Genomic DNA, 20,930 nt, shown 5'->3' with positions numbered 1-20,930 from the left:
AGAGATAGGCTGGTGTTCTACTATTAATTGTAGTCCATGTTAAAGGTCTCTTCAGTAACATTATTTGTATTAGTCTGCTTAAAATAGAGAAGAATATTATTGGCACTGTTTTCTTTAAAAAAATGCAAAGCCAGGCTTAGCATTCACGACAAAGTGTTTCCCAGTATATTAAGGATACAGTACTCAAGTGAGCAGGTAATTCTGCTCAGAAAGATAGCATTTGACATGGAATATATATTTGATATTCCTTTCCAGGTAATCTGTAAGTATATACAATTTATATGCATACAGACACACAAAAAAACCAGAATTTTGTGTGAAAGCAAGGTGGGAGCAGAGACAACTTTCAAGTGCTTCACAGCCTTCTGAACTCACAGGTATGTACTCAGCAGATTTTTAAGTCAGAAAATGAAAAAGCCTATTATATAAGCTTGAATTTGTGGAAGTGTGATAAACCCAACAGTTACACCTTCCCACTCATTCCCTCTGCTAAGGAGTCAGCAAGACCTCTCTGGCTGATTTTCCTTGGTGAGTGCAGACAGCATATGTAGTGAGTGCTCCACAACACAGTCCAATTCATGATCTGACTGTTATTTAACCATGAATATAACATGAACTACATACAACCCTTTTTTTGCTGTATTGCACAGCTGTATAGCACGATACACTTGAGATTGTCAGCAGTGCTCTTACCCTCACATAACTTAACTATACAGGATGTTGCTGAATGCTGACATGTCCATGGACAAGACGAGGTACAGCAATTGATCAAGTAATTCAAATTTGTGGTGTACAATGTTAACACAAAACTTTAAGACGTATTAAAAATTCTCAAGAGGAAAACATCTTGAAATTTATTATAACGTAACTAGTAAACATATGAATGTGTTTTTACACAGGTAGCAGTTAGTGCTTGCTACAGGTATGTTTCAACGACTGGTGAAATAAAATGAACCTTTTACAAATTCACCAATTCAATATATTTCCTTCAAAACAATATTAAGTGTGTGGTTACGAAAACAGAGTGACACATAAAAAAAAAAAATCAAAAATCATATACCACAGGGTAACATTTTTATGACTAGAGGAAAACAAAAAATTATGTACATAAATACATACATTTTTATATATAGCAAATTACAGTTTCCTGCACTGAACATTTATCAAATACGCAAGTGCTGAACAATACTGGATAGGGTGCTTTGTCACACCTTGTGGTCTCCTTAAATTCCTGTGAGTGGAAGACAAGTTTTTATGAAGGATACAACTTGTTCAGTGGTGTAAGCTCACACAATAATTAAAAATTAAAGAACAAAAAATCCTACAGCAGAATTGACTGATATTTCCAGCACAGGCATCTTTAAAAACAAAATGACAATACTCTACTGTTCTTCAAGCACATGCCCAAACAGAGAATGTGTCAGAGAGCTTTATTCTGTACAACAGCTGAGCAGCGAATCTGGGCAACAAATCTAACACTCAGCTTTTTCTACTGGCTTGTCAAAGCTGTTGTCTTTCTGATAGGCAGGTCAGCCTATCAGGCAGGGAGGAATCACCTTCCAGATCCCCTCCAGAAATCATACCCTTTCTCTTGGACCTGGGCAGCCACTCTCACAATCTTCAAATCAAAAACAAGGCACTGGCTGGTTTTCTGGCCATTACCTCTCCAAGGCTCTAGGAACTGTGGTTACTATCACGGGAGATTTTGAAAGGGGTGACACCAAACTATTTTTGAGGACTATGTACAAAGTTATTTTGGTTTTGAAAATACAAAGCTTTCACACCACACTTTTCATTTCACCTGGCCAGAAATGCTAAGCTCAGATTCCTAATGCATAAATAACAATCCTTATTGACAAGGATCATATAGACTCCATTGGGTTCTTGTAACCTTACCAGAAACTGTCTTCAAAGTATTGCAGTTACTAGCTAGGAACAATCCCATTTAGATGTTCTTCAGAGCACACAATATGAATATTTATATATTATAAAAAGCACTTGGTTGTCTTCACAGGTTAATGATGTCTTGAACTTGGGGGATTGTAAATCCAGTCCATTACAATAAGAGTCATACTCACAACCATGAAGATTATGCCAACTATGAGGAAAATTAGAGCCTGTAATTGGAAAATGAAATTTAATAAATAAAGCAAGTAACTGAGCAGGTAGTAGCTCACAGATTGTCCCACTGGAGTTGCATTAGTGTAATACCCATGGCCTAAGTTTGGCTTATTTTATGTGATGAAAACCCAAGTAATGTTGTACAGGGATACATGAATCAAAATTAGTCATGTGTGAATTTCAGTCCAAGAGACATCGATTTCACACAGCTAGATCTGAAAACAACCCCCTTTGGTACTGTGAACAATAACAAAATATATAACAAAGAAACAACTTTTTTTTTTTTTGGTATCTTTAAAAAAATGACAATTTTTCAGTCAATGATTATAGTCTCTGGTTTTAAAACAACTTCAGAGTTAAACTGCTTAATCCTTATTAGACAAACAGGTAAGTCCATATCTCTTATCTGACAGTATTTATGTATATATTAAAGTGATTCAGACGCTTGTAGTCACCCTTTGCTTTAGTGGACTTTTAGTTCACCATAATCTGTCCCCATTTAAAAATATTCTGTCTTGTGAAACAAAGATGAGTATTGTATGTGATCTCAGTGCAGGGTGTGAAATTCCAGATGTGCCTAACACACAGCAACATGAAAAGTGAACAAAGACACATGAAAAAGTATTCACAGTCTCTCTACAATAACAGCTACAAAAGACATTGTAGAAATCACCTCACCATAATAAATTTCTTTTATGCTGGAAATATGTATCAGTTGCACTCACATGACTTCTGTGAATGTGTATATATATGTACATATATAGATGCATATATGTCCATCATTTACATTCTGTACCCACATATATATTTCATCAATAACTTTTCTAATCACATTTTCAAAGAATATTTCCTCAGTGGTAGTTAAATGTGCAGACACAATGTTATCAATGCTCAGGAACAAAGGCATTGCAGTGGCAGTCCAGCGTAACATATAGACACATGCTGTACATAAATGATGGACTTTCATATATGTATCCTGTAGGTGTGTGGATCTCTCAGAGGAGAGCTCACTGTTACTTATTTATCTCTGCAGTAAAAATTTCTTATTAACCTTGACCTCAAATCTTCCTGTTAATCCACAGCTGGTCTTCTAGTGTGAACCAACAACTTCTTATAGACTGTGACAGTACTACTTATGCAAATGTCAACCAGAGTTTAGATCAGATTAAATAACCACTTTTTCTAGTGGTTTAAGACACACTTTATCCTAAACACTTAGGTGAGTGTCAGGAGCACTAAAGGCTTTGTCTTGAGAAGCCTCAGGTGAATCCCACTGCCCAACCTGTATTTTGAGTGAGACTCTACCATTTAGGAGCAAGTGCTAGATGTTGCAAGTCAAAGGTCTGAGCATTAATGAAGAGTGGAAATCACACACTCTCCCACCCTTCCTTTTGCAACTGGCCCCAGTTCTCTTACCCCAATCTTCTGGGGAGACCTCATGGGTTCCTTCTTAACAATTCGCAGGTAGAAGGCACCAGGGAGGATGAAAATCAACATTGTAGCCGAAGAGGCTCCTGGAAGAGAGAGCAGAGGTGACTGTTCCATTTGTGCACCTTTTGAAAGAAAAGCAGAGTGGTGCACCTGCAAAAGAGAGCCCATGGGGAGGAAGCTGCCATTCTGAGCCCAGGGGTACAAAGGGTTTTCTCTGTAGATATCATTCATTGAAAACCGTGATGTCCAAACACTTATTTGGGTGCTTGGTGCCCGAAGAGACACTTGTTACTGGGAGGGTTTTTTCAAAGTGGTGAGGCTGTGGTGGAGATGTCCGCATGTGAGCTGGTGAAGTAAGGACAAACAGACTTTCCCAGGGCGGGGTGACCCTGGAAAGCAGGTATCAAAAGGAGAGTGGATGAACTGTGCCTAAGAAGTGCCTACTCCTCTATGCTCAGCAGAGTCCAGCATGAAGGCAGCATGGGAGAGACCAGCATAGAAGGCAGGAAGGAGCAAACTAGCTGCAGAAACCCCATGGCGATACCTTTCTCAGGGGCATCTGCATCCCTGAGTCCCCAGGGACTTCAGACCACAGAGGTTCTTCAGGGACCTCTTTGGTCAGAGGTGAAAACTGACCCAAAGGAAGTGGAAGGGAGGGAACTGATGTGTGGCTTTTCTTCTTTTTCTTCTTTTTCTAGTACAACAGATTGGAAGTCAAGACATTTTTTCATGCTATAGGTGCTTGAAAACCAAAGGTGATTTCCCTCTCCTCCACATATATTAAATTCCGTTTTGGTCAAAAATGAGAATTCCTTAGCAGTTTTATATTGGGATTATTGGATTCCTTGTGCCTCATGCAAAGGAGCAACAAAGTTTGATAGCCTGTAGCTTTGTCTGTCAGCTGTTTTGGAATTCTTATATCCCCTTTACCTTCAGTTTGTGTTTATATTACTCTACTGTAAGACTCAAACAGAGATTGACCTTCAGTCCATGAATGTAAATATGTTGTAGAAAGATAACAGTCAACAAAAAGTATTTACGAAACTTACCTATAAATCCAAAAATGTCTTTAATAGTTGGGACAAAAATGACAAGCAGATTATTAAAAGCCAAAATTACTGCTGCAATCAGGAAATGTCTTATCCAGCTGAATGGCCTTTTGGGAAACAGCAATGCACTGATAGATGAACGGATCTGCAAGATGAAAAACAGCAGGGAAGGTAAAGCAACAATTAATTTATATTTGCTTTCACTTAAAAAAAAAGATATCTATATTAATTATTTCTGCTGTGAGAAATTCTGACTCAAAAAATGTGTTTTCTGTCTTTGATTCCCTTAATAATCTCACTCTGATGTAGTTTTTTGAGAACTGAGTTCACAGTTTAACGCAGAAACTCAAATATTTGCAGTGTAGGAGAAAGTCAAGTAAATAGGGTGTAAAATCAGGGACATGAAATCTGTTCAACTGAAAGATGCTAGTATCAGCAAAAAAATCCTCAAAGAACTCCCCACTATAAGTACTAATCAGTAGGGAAAAAAGGAGTACATGTGAAATATGAATTGCTGTATTTCTGAACCTGATGAAAAGCCCACAACAATCCCACAAGTCATTTACTTTTCTAAGAGAAAGAGGAAGCTGTTGTTTTACTTTATCATTGAATATATACATATGTATATCTGAAAAGGAAAGCAAATTTTTTAATGCCACTCGGAAATGATAATCCTAAAACCTATTGCAGAGGATCCTTTTTTACTTCACTGATTTTCTCACACACCATGAGGGTTTTTTGGCTTTTACAACATAAAAGATGGTAAGTAGAAAAAAGGTCAAAAGAAAATCCATTTGGTGACTGGAGATGATGCTATTCTCAAGTACCACAATTAACTTAGAAGTTGATATTTAGACATGGAACAAAAATATTTTTATATTCAAAAAATCTCCAAATGCGCTTCTGTTTGGTTGTTTTAAAAAACATATAACTGCTTTTGGGTGAGTTTGGCAATTGAATATATAGATGGGGTTCTCCTAGAGATAGTACATCACTTGAAAACACACCATTAGTTGTATATTTAATGTTTTTCAGGTTGATTGATGTAAACCAGTATTAGGAAGAGGGAGGCAGATTGAAAGTATCTTGTCCAGTTTTTGAGTTGGTGTAAAACAGGTCTATTACAGAAAAAGCATTCTTCCTGCATTCCTGTGGACTTACTGTCAGCATATTGTGCATTATTCCTTTTGTGATACAGTCCTTAAAAAGAAGCTATCAAACTGAAGCTTTACAGTGACTAATGGTATATAGATCTATATTTAATTAATTTTTCTGGCAATGCAATAATTTTATTTTTTAAATAAAAACTGTTTACTTTAAGAAAACACAAATGATATGATTCATTAAAAAAATAGCTGATACAATTATACTGTTTGTTTGAAGTAATAAGATCTGCTGAGCAGGCTGTTCTGGTAGAATGATATTCTGGCTTACAAGCAAGTGGTATTTTCTCAGGGGCTCTTTCAATAGAACAATCAGTGCTGTGATATGTAACTGCTAACTATTCAAATAAAAAATGATTATACAGAAATCTAAAAATACAAAGTGCTACACCTGACAGAGAGGGTTTTGCAATGCCCTTAGCTTGTTTTCCCATGAAGACTGATCAATTTGTTAAGACTAATTTAAACATTTAACCACTGGTTTTAACATGATGTTTAAGGTAGGGCACTGGAGCTCTCCAAGCTAGAAGGACTGACCGTGCTGTGTGCTTTATACCTGGACTTTTATTTATTTTTTTATTTAGTAGACAATATTGAACAGTGATCACTGCTCTCAAGCATTTGTCAGCAAACCTGGAAACAGTACTTACACAGAGAGTGTTTTGCATCCAGGACGACAGAGCAGCAGGACCCCATGGCTACTCGGATGGGAACACTGCTGGGATGCAGCTTGCTGGGAGCCCTCCAGCAGCATGGTGCTGGGCTTGTACATGCTGTACTAATGACACAGCAGCCTCCCAAAACAAAATGATGAGGACCAGCTATTTTCTCCTCTGCTGCATGGCAGCTCAGGGAAGGCATGAGGCACAGTCTTATACATTCAGAGGCCTGGAGCTCTGCTTACTGGGGGAGATTGATCCCTGTGGAGGGTCAGTCCCTCTGCAGAGTGATTTTTTTAGTTGCGCCTTTCTGTCCCTACTACTGTGGTTATAGTGTTTTTTCCCAGTGAAGAGCAAACTTTGCTCATATAACTGACTTTGCAGTTCTTTTATGCCTCTTATTTCTGGCATTTAGTTTCCTCACCTGTCCATGGACTCAAGCCTGTAAAGTGAGCTCAGGAGCTCTCTCCTTGTACTTTGGCAGCCCAGTGTGGGAGTCCTGCACAATGTGTGACCTGAGCTTTGTGTGTCTGTCCTAAGTTTGGACGCTATTGTAGGTGCCTGTGTCTCATAAATGGGTTCAGTATATCTCCAAGACTTTGGTACGTAGCACTGCTGTGATAAATATAGAACAGAAAGAGCCAGAGAGAACCAGAGAAGTAATTCCTGGTTTATTTATAAAGACTGATTTATTTCAGTCTTTCAAATTTTGCGACCCTAACTGCCTAAGGTCCATGCTCTGGTCAAACTGCATATGAGAAAAGAAGCCCTCTATATAAAAAGCTCGGAGTTACTTTTCTTCAGTGTTAAAATCTGTGTGCTGATCACATTCAGTCACCGTATATGGGTTAGCCCTGATTTCAGCTGTGTTACTTACAGGGAAAAGGACAAGGGGCACAGTCAGGGTTACAGCCACCAGTACCGCCAGGCGAACTGACAGCAAAAGGCTGTCAAAGGTGTACACTTTAGTGTATGTATGAAGTAGCTCATCTTCAACTTCTCCTACGGAAAGGAAACAGAAAGGAGTTAAATCACTTAAGCCATACCTTGAACATCTAAAAGGACCTTTATACTGCAGCCAGATAAAATAGAAGATTAACTTTAGCCCAGCTGCTGTCATTAGATACAAGTTGTGGGCTTGACATGAAAGAGGAATTTTCCCACTGTGACTGATACAAGTCCATCATTCACTGATGATGAGGGTAATGCAGGTCTGAGGTGATGCTTTGTACTCTAGTATCTTTGAGATGACTTTGAGAAAGTCATTAAGTGGATGTAGAACCTGAAGTAAAAATATTTTCTGTGATATGAAACAGCTCACTGAACTGGCAACAGCTCCTTTTGACCTCCATCCAGATGCCCCAGCTCTCAAACAGAGCCCTCTTGCCCCAGTGATAGGGAGCAGATTGTGCTGTATCATTCACTTCTCTGCTCTATGGAGGAACTAACAAGGTAAAAAGAGGTGGCGTTTGCACAAAATGATGTGCTAATAGAGGGACTATTCTGTTTGCCTATCGGTTAGTCTAGCTCATCCAGATTTTTTTTACACTAGAATGATTTGCACCTGTTTTTCAGCATAGATGAAACTGAACTGGTGGCGTCAGAGACAGATTGGATAGCACTTAATAGCGCCATGTAAAACTGTTGAGCACTAGAGTATTTTTAGTACTCTTGGCAAAGGCCAAGAGTCAAGTTTACAGCAGCTTCTTGTCTGAGTTCACAAAGTCAAGGGAAACAAAGCTACTCCCCCTAGTAGGTGCCTCTGAGTCTCTCATAGGTGAGGAACTTGTGGCCTGATAGTTGGATAAGTCCCATAGTTCATTCAGAAGGTTACACAATATATATTGAATGTTGCTTGAACTTGGATTCAGGCTCCCAGAAAATACATTAATACTTGAGGTCTTTGTGATAGAACCCGCTTGCCTGCATTAAAAAGCGAGGGAAAATTCTGCAGAAAACAGGGTTTTGACCTACCATAGAAGGTAAGGTATCCAAAGAGGGCAGCCAGAAGATACATGATGAGCATGCCAGTGATGGAGATATTTGAGACATTCTGCATCCGCTTTCGGGAGCGACTGAAAGAAAGAGAATAACAGTCCTATAAAGCCTCTATTTGTACAAGAAATGCTCTGAAATGTCTTAGGTCTCTGACATACCCTCACTGGATAGTAAGTTCATAGCAACTATATTGGTTACACAGAGATCTCAATGCTTTACAACTCTGTGCAGAGCTGCACAGATTTATAAAATGTGTTGAAAATGCATTTCTAGTGCTTTCTCTGTGGCAACATAAAAATGTGCCCCATTATTTTGTATATAATTATTTATTAACTATATATATTAGTATATTTTAGATTTTAAAAATGGAGGGACTAGAATTACAGGTCTGTTAATAATAATAGACAAGAGTTTTCAACCATCTCTATATGAACATACCCTTATATCTACATAGGGCTGTTCTGCAGGTTCAAGAACCCCTTGCAGATCACATCCTTTCTTCATAAATCCTTTGGTTAAAGAAAATCTTCATCTTATAGGACCTGCAAGCATTTTCCCAAGTCATGAGAATTTTTACTGCTTCTGAGGATAAACCTACTGAAATAGGCAGGAATGGTTCTTAGCCTCCTTGAGGTTTGCAACACACCCTCCTGTAATGCAATTTTTGCTGTTCAACAAATGCCTTTTCTAATCCCTTCCCAACTATCAACTCTGTGCTTTTTTTTTAGCAAGTGTATTTGATTTCTGATATTTGTTAAGCAAAACAGGCTGAGTGGAGAACCTAAGACATCAAAACCAATGGCATCCCAAGAAACTTTAAGTGTAAGCAGCAACTGACGCAGACACAGAACACGTTTAGTTATTATTAGAAACCAGAATTATCTGTTTCAGTACAACCAAGTTCCCCAGTTTATTTCAGATCATTTGAAGGACTGTTCAGATTCCTCCTTTACTAAGTAATATTGATCAATGCAGTGGTTCTCTCACCAACATGTGACTATAAGATCAAAGCAAAGGCAAAATCTGCTTACTATGGAAAGCAATAAATCATTTATCATGTGGGTGTTTACACACCATCAATCAAGGGACAACATGTAGAAGGTGATTTCTATCTATGGTTAACTGGAAGTATTGGACAAAATTTAAGAACCTTACTCTTTGAGTTCACTGTATATTGGTAGCACCTCAGGGTGGCATACGAATGCAAATGCCAGGATGGGTATTGCATAGGCAGTCTGTAAAATAAAGCTCCCATTAGTAAGAATGGTCACGGCTGTACCTCTGACTTTTGGCAGGCAGCAGTTTAGCTGTGGTACAAGTGATGGAAGACAAATCCTACAGAATGTCCCTTACCCGTGAGTTGAACACAAAGTATTTTGGCTGGCACTTGTCACTATTGTCGCTGTGTGCTTCGTATTCTACACCACTTTTCGGGGACGTATCTTTTGGCTCCTCAAGGCCTGGGAAGTGCCCAGCTGTGTTGTCCATCATGAAATTCACACCAGAACCAAGTGACTCATTTGATAACATGACCAGGTGCATTGGCACTGTGTTATTGGTGGTGGTCCAGTTTTCAACTCCGTGGTCCATGATGGGAAGAGGACAGGGTATCTGGGATTTCTTGAAGATCACCTATGAAAAGTAGACAATGTTATCAGAAAAGTACCATTATAAGAGATTACACATCTGTGGTATTCCAACTGAGGTATAAATAGACACTGAGAAAGAGAGGAAGCAGAAAAACAAGTGCTACCAATTCTGCTTATTCTGCAAATATTTGTTGTTACTCTGTCTCTGCTGTTTTCCTGCTTCATTTTTTTATTCTCAATTGTTTTTAAACTGATTTTTTATTCTGACTTCATTTATCCATGGGTTGTTGATTTGATTCACTTGCAGGGGCTATTCTAATATCCACACGAAATTGTCATGGTATGAAGTACAAAAGTTTTTAATGTTTACATAGTCTGTATTTGGCTAGAGACAATACCCAAACAGTCACCTACCACACTGACAAAGAAAACCATACAGGTCAGCGAAAACCCACTCGTATAACCAAGATAACCTGTGCAGCAAGAAAAACAAAACAAAACAGAACAAAATAGTTCAGTTACATGTAAATCACTATCCTAACAGGACTAAGAAATGAGCTTAAGTGGGGCATTAAGCTTACCTAAAGTTTTTAGAAGGGAGAGGGGAAGAATAACCACAACTGTTACAAGTATGACGAGGTAGTTCCCATTAATGTACCATTCTCTAAAGAGGAAGAATTAAAATAAAAACAGTCATCATTGACATCATAGCAAAAATTTTTCATCTCAGATTCAGGCTGGGAAGAGGCACCTACCCAGAATTCTCCTCAAGATTCATAAATGCTCTGATGACTTCAGGAAGTTCATATTTAATAATAAAGAGGTAGCTTGACATTGCTGAAAAGAAACCCAAACAAAACAAACACCTTCAGAGAAAACTGGAGTTCAACAAAAGAGAAAAGTGTTTGCTAAAGTAGAGAAATTAGTTTTGTTTAAATAACAGTGTGACTAAATAAATAAACAAATCATTAATATTGTTCTGAATGACATCTAGCATTCTGTATTAGAATACTATACAGTTACTACTGATTTTATAGCACACTTATATCACTTTTAACATTTCCTTTTGCTTTTTTGCTGTGTATGTTTGTTTTTTTTTTTTCCAATGGATGCTGTCCATCCCCATTGTAGATTTGCAAAACATTATAAGTTCTAATAGGGAAATCACAAAAAAACCTGCATAAATTTAATTGACTAATGGCACATTTAATTTAAATTTCAATTACTTTTCCTTAAGGAATCAGTGAAAAATTACAAATTCCCTTTTGCTTTCAGACCTCATGTTCTTCAGCCTCCTAAAAGACTTCTTCCATGATAGTAAAGCAAAAAAGCTTTGTTGAAGGAATTTACACTCTATCACTACTGTTTATATTGTTCTGAGAAGATGGAGATAACTTCACAGATATTTCACAGAAAGTGAAATTGAAAATTACTTTAAACACAACCCAACTGTTATTTGAAGGAGAAATTCAACTGAAAAATGAATTACTGAAGAGCCTCTAATGGAGAAGTCAGAGCACTGTGCTGTTCCTTTTAGGTCAAACTAATCTTTTCTAAGTTGAAGCAGATGCTTCAACTAGATGCTAAGAGCAGTCTGAGCCACACTCAATGAAGAGAACTCCCTGAGGACAGTCAGTCAGGCCACTTTAAGCATCACTGAAGCCTCTTCACTGGCCATGGAGAGATCCCAGGCAACTGTCTTTACCCATACACTGAAGTGTTCTTCATAGCCTTCATTTCTACAATACAATGTATGCTGTATCTGGCTTATCTCTGATGCCATTTAGCCAGACAGAGGAGAGAAAGAAATCACTTGTGTTCTGTAGAAAGAGCATTGGAAGCTAGAAAACTTTTGTCTCTTACCTCCAATATTCTGCATTGTGACTGCAATGAAAACACTGCACTTCCCTGGCCAGCCAAATGCCTTCGCTCCCAGTTTTTCATATATTAATGATCCTGAAAAAAACCCCAATCAAAACCAAAACCAGAAAAGAAACATGAGCCACTACATTGGATACACTTGATAAATTGCATTCAAAAGTAAAATACATGCATGCAATACAGACTCTTCATTAATCACAGTCTCTTACCTCCTTCTTTTGATATCTTCAGTAAAAGGTGGACTGAGTAGAGTGACAATATTGCTACGCTGAGCAGCAAAACTCTGCAAGGCAAAGCAGAAATCAGAATCCTAAGCAGGACACCAGAAACATTCAGTTGATTTGAACATACACTCGCTGGTTCTCATGAAGTTCAGCATGTAAACAGTTTTCAGCAAGTTTGTTCTTTGGTCTTCCAGTGGTAAATGCAGAACTAAGTGCCAACTGTAGCTTACTTGTGAGTACAGTTGTACCTTATACACTCCAAAAGCCCCTGAAGGCTTTTAAAGTCCAGTAAGCGCCAATTCTGTGGTAGTCCACAAAGAAAGAAACTTATCTCTTAACAAGATCCCACTAAAGTAAACAGATTTCTATACAAGAATCTGGTCTTTGGACTCACACCTGACTTTTCATTTTCAAATCTCTCCTTAATCAGAGCTGTCAAAAAAACCCACAAAAATGAAACCCAAAACTAATTGTGATTGCACAACTTCAATGCTACCTCTTGGCTGGTGACTGCTTTTGACTTTTGCCAATATCACTGTGCAGTGGAGGTTAGATGCCTGCTATGTAAGTACATTAGAAATCCTGCATATTGTTAATGCATGGCACAACAGTGGAAAATCTGTTCTTGGAGCACTGGTGGCTTAGTCTTGTAGTCTTAGTCTGCTTGAAGATACTGACACCTGAATTCAATAATTCTGATTACTGCCATGTTCCTTGCACACAACAAGTTAATCCTATGTGATTTCAGCTATCTGCCTCTTGTAAATTGCTTGTGGAAAATGTAGCTTTGTATGACATTTCAGGGCACAGCACTGTGGACAGCATATCTTATTACAATAATTATTTTGTCTCAGCTTGCCTAAGTCCTGGTGAGGATGATAACATGACAGAGATAGGAAATATGGATGCGCTTTATCCCGTGGCTGGACAGGAGGTTGTGCCCACAGCCTCCACTCCACTGAACATGTGGTTTGTTTTAGACATAGACACTGACAGACAGGTTGGTAAATGAGTTGCAGTCTAGGACCAGACACAGGCCCTGGGGCTGGGTGATCACCAGGCCATCACAATATGGTAAGGGGGGCTCATGTCTGAGGTGGCAGTGCATCCTGCTGAGGTGGCATCCTCAATCAGGGCACCCATGCAGCTGCTGTCCAGAGACATGATCACCCTGTCCTGACACATGAGGTGGGATAAACCAAAGTCCTCCTGGTTGCACTTGCTTAATTATATTGGACAGCAAAGTGGCCACTGTAAACCTCCCCTGTGGCAAGGATATAATTGTAACTTTTGGGGAACGTCTGAGTTTTCTGAGGCATCTATTTGCCTTCACCCTGTAGAACACCTTCCAGCATGAAAGCACTTGGGCAACATAAGAACAGTAAATGAAAACAATTTTGATGATGCTACCAACATCATCTAAATTAGAATTAATGTCTGATAGTTTCCATTTAGTAGCTGGGATTTTTCTGTCCCACTAACACTAACATCACGATCTGTGAAAACAGAGAAACTTCAAGTAAGTGGGTAATTGCTGTAGGGTTAACAATATCTACACACAAGTTTATATTTTAAATAAAATTCCTTCCTGTACTGGAAGGGAGAATGTTCTACTGCAAGAAATATGGAAATAGCATAGTAAAGAAAGTGAGCTGTGGGGGGAGATGCCTTTGTTTTTTGCTTTAGCATTACTCCCAATTACTAGCCAATAGAGCTAATGCCGTTAGGGTTTTATCAGAATCTTTAGCCATCAGTCAGCATGAACAGTGTTTCAAAACAAAGATATAAAGGTATTTTTCCCTGTTAGTGATGCTTAAAATATCCAGTGATCATATATGAACATACTAGTTAGTGTAAGTGCTCAGAGAAAGTTGGAGGAGAAAAAAAATCCTACATTTTTCTGACCCTGATACAATGTCAATTTTAGAACAGGCTTTCCTTTTTTGCTCTGCAAGTACTATATCTAAACCAGTTGAGTGCAGGTGTTATGAAGTACTTATACAGAACAGCATTTGAATCCACAGTTAATTTTCAGTTAAAAATTATATTGGCAAAACAGGAGATGTTTCTTAGCAACTGGGAGCCACATGTAACATTTCAAATGCTGTTGCTGTCATAGTTACACAGTCCCCACAAGCAAGAAGCTCTTTAAAAACATGCTAGATTTCAGTAATGCAAAAAATGGCTTATTGTCACAGAGTAATATTATGGTCTATTCCTGTCTCATGGGAGGCTAAAATTAAGGCTTCAGCTAAAATTAAAACCAATTATTAAAAAATCCTCCCAAATTTATTTTTGATACAGTTTGTCTCATCAAAAGTAGCCATCAATTAAAAAACTTCCCATGGCTATATGTTACTGTCTATCAAAACCCATTCTGTGTGGATACTGTTTGTCAGTCACAGACCGATACTGTCCTCTGTGCACACTGCCTACAGATGGACTTGAAGCAGTAACATTAAATCTGTGAATGCCTTTTCACTCAAAACATGTTGCCATTTAAGATTACATCCGACACTCTTCTTGCCTTTCTACATCGTGATTAGATAATTGAGGCGATGCAAACATATTTATGAGTGATTTAATTCCTTGTTGGATTCCCATATTGAAATGGTAAGATCACTCTTGTTATTTTAGGACCAGCATGTTGTTCTTCCCTTCCGTTTTTTGACTGCACAGTATCAGTTCACAGTCATGTTCCTAACACAAAGGAGGTCTAAAATATTAAAAACATAAAAGGATTTTCAGCAGTGGATGGTTCCTTGTGGTGAAGCTGAAATGCTTTCATGACAGAGGATCTTACAAGAATACCCTTCTAACCAGAAAAACTTGAGCTCCAGCCCCGTGTTTATATTCTATTTGGTTCTTTTTCTATGTACTTACATGAAAAGGATAATTCCTGTGTTGGCCATGGCGTAGGAGAGCCCTAAGATGCCGCTGCCCATAATGGCATTGCTGAGGTTGAACGAGGACATTCCAAAGGAAGTTCTACCCCTGTGCTGTTGGGTGCAAGAACAGAAAACAGTGATTCATTTGCATTTTACTGGTTAATTATCCTCATTGCTGATATTCCCTGTACTGCTCCCTTGATCCCTAGAGGTGGAGCTTTTTCAAGGCTCCCAAGCCCAGAGGCACCTGCCACTATAACAAGTCTCTTTACCCCAAAGACAGCTGTGCTAGTAGAGCTCGCCTCTTCCCACTCTTTCATTGTCTCAGTCAGGAGGAGGTCTACATTCCTGACAGGTGACTAAAAGGTGACACAGTTACACTGGCTGTGCTGGCCAGCCTCTATGGAAATCTGTGCTGTTATCAAATAGATTTCTCAATCATTGATTTTTAAACATTTAGATTTTCAAGAAAATGGATACAACAGATTATTGAATTTGTCTCCAAGTAGAATCTTGGATCTAAAAATATGTCTGGGGAAGGAAAGAAAGGAGTACTGTGTGCCTAGGGCTGGAAGCAGAAGAATAGAAGAGGACAAAACCTAGGAGAGAGGGGATGGTGTGTGAGTGAGTTACAACTGAGTAACACCAAGTGGAACTGAAAAAGGGAACTTGGCTCCTAATTTTAGTTTATAATCACTAATAAAGTTTTTGATTTGATGTTATTCCTTAATAAAATCTGTAACACAACTGATAAAATAGTGCCTTTCATTTAATCAAATTCACTAAAAATTTAGTAACTTTAAATCCCAAGCAGAGAGGCATCCATACTCATGCCCCAGGAACCGGTGCTGTGCTTCCACTTGCATTGGAGCTATCTAGGGAGTTGGAGGTGTTCTGACCCAAGCATCATAAAGCCAGAACAATAGTGTTCTTTCTTTAAAGCAATGCAGTTGAACGTAGATTCATTTAGACTAACGCTGGAAACCAGAAATACAAGCATGTATGCACTGAGGCACAGATCTACCTGGCTATAGAGTAGTTCTCTCAGAAAATGTCCTGACAGGAAAATATGTGCAAACAGAGTCCTTCTGAGCACAGTGTCCTGTCAGGAAAATGGATGCAAACACATCCTGTTTGCACATGTCAACTGAGATTATATGGAGATGCTACTGAAGTTCAAGTGTGATCTGAGAATTTTTGTGATTACTTGTGAAGGAAATATGTATTTTACTTGAAAGACAACAGAAAGAGCTTGCTGCACTAACTGTTAGAAAATGTGTTTATTCTTTGAAAGCCAAGATTATGCTGGTGGGCCTCCAGAGTTTTCCTTACTGAAAATTTTAGAAAAAATTCAGGTCAATAAGATCTACTCTATAATTATTTATTCATTCATTAAAAATGAATAAAACTTACACATTCTTCATTATAGTCTTCTAATTTCTTTTTATCCAGATATCCATTTGTAAGGAACTTCTGACTTTCTGCATCATCACTAGCAAAGGGACTGAACACAAGGAAAAATAAGAAAACATTAGATAAAGCTTATGACACATATTTTGTTTGAGTAGTGCCTTTTGTGATTAGTGGAAACTTTCCTTTGACATTACTATGAATATTCAAAAATCCTTCAAAAGAAAAGCTCTGTTCTCATGTTCAACGGCATGTTTAGTAGATCTTTGCTTTGATTTGGAATTTAGTTTTAGACTAAAAAACTATGGAAAGCAGATCCATACAGCCAGTATGCTAAAGGTGAGAACATGCTTCATGTCTGGGGAGCAAAGGGCCTTACAACTGTCCTGTTGGAGATATGTCCTCTAGAGCACAGAGCAGGCAAGGTCAGTGCTGTGGGGGAACTACCCAGATGCCATTAGTGAAGGCTGTTTATTGATTACTGCTTTCTAGCCTTAGCAGAACGGGTAAATGCTTACCTCCCGATTGCAGCCTTTCCGGAATCAGTCTGCTCTGTGTAGTTGTCTTCGAGGCTTTCCCCGCTGTTGCTCTGGTCATCAGGATCAATGTTGACTTTTTGCAGCTCCATGCGATCCATTAGAAGGGTCAGCGCTTTCCAGCACACACACTCGCTTCCTCAGGGTAAACAGCTCTGTGCCGTCTGCTTGCAGGCCCTCTCTATCATGCAGGGACTGCCAGAACACTCTGTTCTGCAAACAAAACACAACAGAGCTCATTAGAGTTTTCTTCAAATTAGATAAACCAGTGTGAATTGTTTGGTTTGTGTTCGATCTTTGTAATAGCATTAAGAGGGGAAACTCTTGCCGACTGCGAAAATTCTGGGCAAGCATAAAAGTCTCTTTATATGCCAGCACTTGGTTCCCCTGTCTCCCTTCAAATGGTAAAGGGTGCAGAGGCCAAAACATGCACAGCAGATATCCAGCATCTGGAAAAAATATAAAGCCAGTAGAAAATAATTTCCTGAACTTCTGCTTTTGAGTTTCTAGGAGAGGTGATGCAGAAATGCTTTCTAATAAAAGCAAGAGTATAGCTGGCGTTCCCATTTATTGTAAGATTAATGTTGTCACAGGTTTAAATGTTTTGTAGATTTGTCCTTTTCACTGAGATCTGACAGAGGCAAGCATCTCTGTATGATAATTTTTTGATAACTAAGAGGTGCAATTCTGATAAGCCCATTTCTAAGTGGACCAGTGTTTAATTCTTACTTGACCCCTCACTGGAAGCTCTGTCTCACACAGGATTATTACATGGATATTAGCCTGATTATCTTTATCCCATGATAAAAATTCTTGCCTTTCAAAAATCATACAAATAAATGCTCAAGTCTTTATTTCTTGTATGGACCGAAAGAAACTGTATGACCCAAATTTACAAAGAGAACTTCACCTCTGGGATTTCAGCAGCTGTGCTACAGATTCATCTGTAGATATACATGTGAATTCATTTGTTTGTTATCAGATTCAAGAGGAAGACACTGTGCAAGAAATGTTGCAGTTCTGTAATCCTTCTCCCTGCCCAAAGATATTCCTTTATGCATTCTATATTTCCATTCCTCTACTGAGCAGACATCAGTGAAGAGAGTGAGCAGAGATCAGAGAGCACATGCTTGGGGCCAGTTACAGTTTACTGGACGTTTACCAGCTGCCTTGCAATCAGGCACACTGGACAATTCATGACAATTTTCATAAATATGACATGCCAAATGCAACTCAGCACTCCATAATAACAATATAAGAAAACACTGCAACAAATAATTTCTGAGTCTGTCTCTTTGCAACACTAAGTCTGCAATTATTTAATAGCCTTTCTCCTGGGTTTGCATTTATGGGTGTATAGGTCCAGCTCAACGACTTATACTTCTCTATCCTCTGATACTGATCATATACTGTTCTTAAGAACGTCTACAAGCATATCTGTAGTGGCAAATATCAACCCTGGAGGTTAAAACTGACTCCAGGCCAGATATTAATGTCAAATTCCTTGCTTCTTACTAAAATCATTCACCCAGACCAGACAACTGAAAAGGAGAAGCAATATCACAGTGCATTAGGAAATTTCCTACCAGAGAGAGTGGCTGGCTTTAATTCTTTCTGTTGCCTCATGGAGTGCCGTGTGTGTGAGGGGATGAGTGACTCAGGCATCAGGGGAGAGCTGCTGGCACTCACATTCCAGTGCCTGGGGCATTCTGCCCGCTCAGGATATGAATAACTCCATGAGATAAAAAACAAGACTCCCTCCTCACCCCTCCACCCCCAGCAGAGCCCTAACAACTGTGGTTTCATTCACAGAACTGTCTTCAAATGCAGACACTGCCCTGTCTGAGGAGGGGAGTTTTTCCAATTCTTGATGCTTATTTTTAATCTGTGGTGTAAAAGTCAGGCAAACAAGTCTAACTGTGCTTATCCCTGTTGCGGTAAAGGGTAAAACTTCCCCTAACTGTTAACTGCACTGCCTAACTGTTGTTGGAGAAATGCCTTTTCTAGAAATGTCATTCCAAAAAATACAGATCTTCAAAGAGATGGGAAATGGAGGAAAAGTAAGCAAAAAAGTTGCCAGGAGTTAAGCCACACAAAGATTAGGCTGAGGATGAAAGCTTGTGCAGCACAGCAAACAATTTGGAAAAATTGACTGAAAATACATGTTACAGCATAAGAATCATTTGGACATTGCCCTGTCAAACATTTACACAAGTCATCTGATTTATGTGTGTCACTTCAAGAGGCTGTGGAATTACTGCACAAAGTCGTGATTTTTCTATTTTATTTTATTGTTTCTAGTCAGTGAATTCCTAAAAGTCTTCTCCAGTCTTGCCTCAGGTGGCAAAATTAAGTCTGTTGAACATCTCCTAAACCAGGCTTGCTATTAGATTTGAATCCTGCAAAGACTAATGACTGTGATTATGAGCAATGATGAACTTTAGCAGGACTTGGCAGAGCCGGTCCTTAGCTGGTGGCAATCCATATCTTCAGGTTCCTAGCACTGCAGATGCTGAAGGGCTTTGGGAGCTGTGCAGGCATTGGCACCCTGTTCTCCCACGAGGGCATAGAAGAGGCACAGCTGTCACTTCTTCGCCTGAGGGGGACGTGGGGTGACCCTGCACCTTTGGAGTCATTACTCAGCCTGAAAGATATTTGGATAAAGGGGAATGCACTGCCATTGGGAGCTCAGTTGCACCCCTCCAGGGGTTTGTGCTGGCTGGATTGCTGCTCCTGAGGGGATGGCCAGGAACCAGGGCAGGGATAGTAAAAGCACAGCCACCAAGGTTGGGCAGGCCTGGGCTCTGTAATATTGGAGGAGAAACATCAAAGTTCATCTGCTTTAGTTTCCGTGGGATTTTATACTTTCTGCTTCAGAGCTATGATTTTGGTGCCTAAACATAAAAGCGAAATCTCTTAGATTTCCAGTGTTCCTCAAACTTGCCTTCAATACAGTGATGTTTTTGCTGCTACTTGTAGATTTGGCTGAACAGAACAGATTTTTGCTAAAGTAGGGTATTAAAATGGAAATACTCATTGCAAAAGAAATTCACCTATTATTAGAGGGCATTTATTTATCTCTATAAAACTAACTTCCCTCTTCAAGTATAGGGTACTGTTCTGCATCATTTATTAAGTAATGGTTTTCAGCAATGATTCGGAAAATGATGAAATTTTTGGCATCTGATTTCACAATGTTATTGATTACTGTCCAGTCTGCAGTCAGAACATTAGGGGAATGGACAACCACTGGGCAAATAATGCCAGGTCATAGATATGACTAACACTTCCATGGGTTTTGCAATATCAATATTTGTCATCTCTGCCATGGTATCTGATTTAGTAGATTTTGCCAGATTCTTCATCTTCATGGCAGCGACTTTAAAAAATTATTGTCTATGTGGCTACTTCAAAATGAAATAAGTGTTGCAGCTGTGAAATAAACATTTAAAATGTAAAGCCTGTTTTCCCAAATTAATTTGTTTAAAGAAATATTAGCCAAATAACACAAGAGCCTGGAAAAATTTCTCAGAATATAGCCAAGGACTGCAAAGGAAAGCAATCATTCATTTCTTAATTAACTGGGCAATTCTGAAAATGAATACTTTTGCTGCTTTTCTGGTTGCTTAGGTTTTGATTTTCTGTACAAAAAAAGAAGACTAAATTTAATTCCTGAAGAAATACCAAAGATATTTGCCAGTGGAAATTACCATGTCAGTAAATCATGAGAGCCCATCCTTCATACTGCATTTATATTTACAGATAAATTAAATTTATAATTCCTAATTTCTGAGGATGTGGCCAGTGTTTAAAATATATTGATAACATTTTATAAAGAAAAAAAGTTTACCTTTGAGTTGAGCAGGTTCCTTTCCTCACTTGCTCGTCAGGTTATATCTTTTAGGATTTGCACCTGTAAGAAAAAGTTTACTCATATGCAACCTAGAGCAGTTGAACAGTGATTTAAAGACAAATGGGAGT

At 38.7% G+C, this 20,930-nt stretch overlaps 1 protein-coding gene across 1 annotated transcript; it reads right to left on the bottom strand.

Moving 5' to 3' along the window:
* Positions 1 to 821: 821 nt before the first annotated feature.
* Positions 822 to 20,891, bottom strand: SLC38A4 (solute carrier family 38 member 4). The gene is made up of 16 exons (XM_033058945.1): positions 20,800 to 20,891; positions 16,932 to 17,162; positions 16,417 to 16,507; positions 14,999 to 15,114; positions 12,101 to 12,174; positions 11,874 to 11,966; positions 10,766 to 10,847; positions 10,592 to 10,674; positions 10,425 to 10,483; positions 9,775 to 10,053; positions 9,577 to 9,656; positions 8,398 to 8,498; positions 7,301 to 7,425; positions 4,602 to 4,746; positions 3,538 to 3,635; positions 822 to 2,117 (listed from the first exon to the last, which is right to left on the bottom strand). The coding sequence occupies exons 2-16, from the start codon at positions 17,048 to 17,050 to the stop codon at positions 2,016 to 2,018; spliced, it is 1,647 nt and encodes a 548-aa protein (XP_032914836.1). The 5' UTR covers positions 17,051 to 17,162; positions 20,800 to 20,891; the 3' UTR covers positions 822 to 2,015.
* Between the last annotated feature and the right edge of the window lie 39 nt (positions 20,892 to 20,930).

Source organism: Catharus ustulatus, chromosome 4, assembly GCF_009819885.2.
Source record: "Catharus ustulatus isolate bCatUst1 chromosome 4, bCatUst1.pri.v2, whole genome shotgun sequence".
Classification (NCBI taxonomy): Eukaryota; Metazoa; Chordata; class Aves; order Passeriformes; family Turdidae; genus Catharus; species Catharus ustulatus.
This window is presented reverse-complemented; position numbering and strand designations above follow the sequence as displayed.

What these genes read in the sequence shown, in the direction of transcription:
- SLC38A4 (XM_033058945.1), bottom strand. Translation starts at nt 17,050, where the DNA reads ATGGATCGCATGGAGCTGCAAAAAGTCAACATTGATCCTGATGACCAG. An exon ending in GAAGATATCAAAAGAAGGAG is followed by an intron (nt 11,967 to 12,100) that starts GTAAGAGACTGT and finishes GGTTTTTTTCAG; the next exon opens with GATCATTAATATATGAAAAA. An exon ending in TGCCCCTTGTCCTTTTCCCT is followed by an intron (nt 4,747 to 7,300) that starts GTAAGTAACACA and finishes TTCATCTTGCAG; the next exon opens with ATCCGTTCATCTATCAGTGC.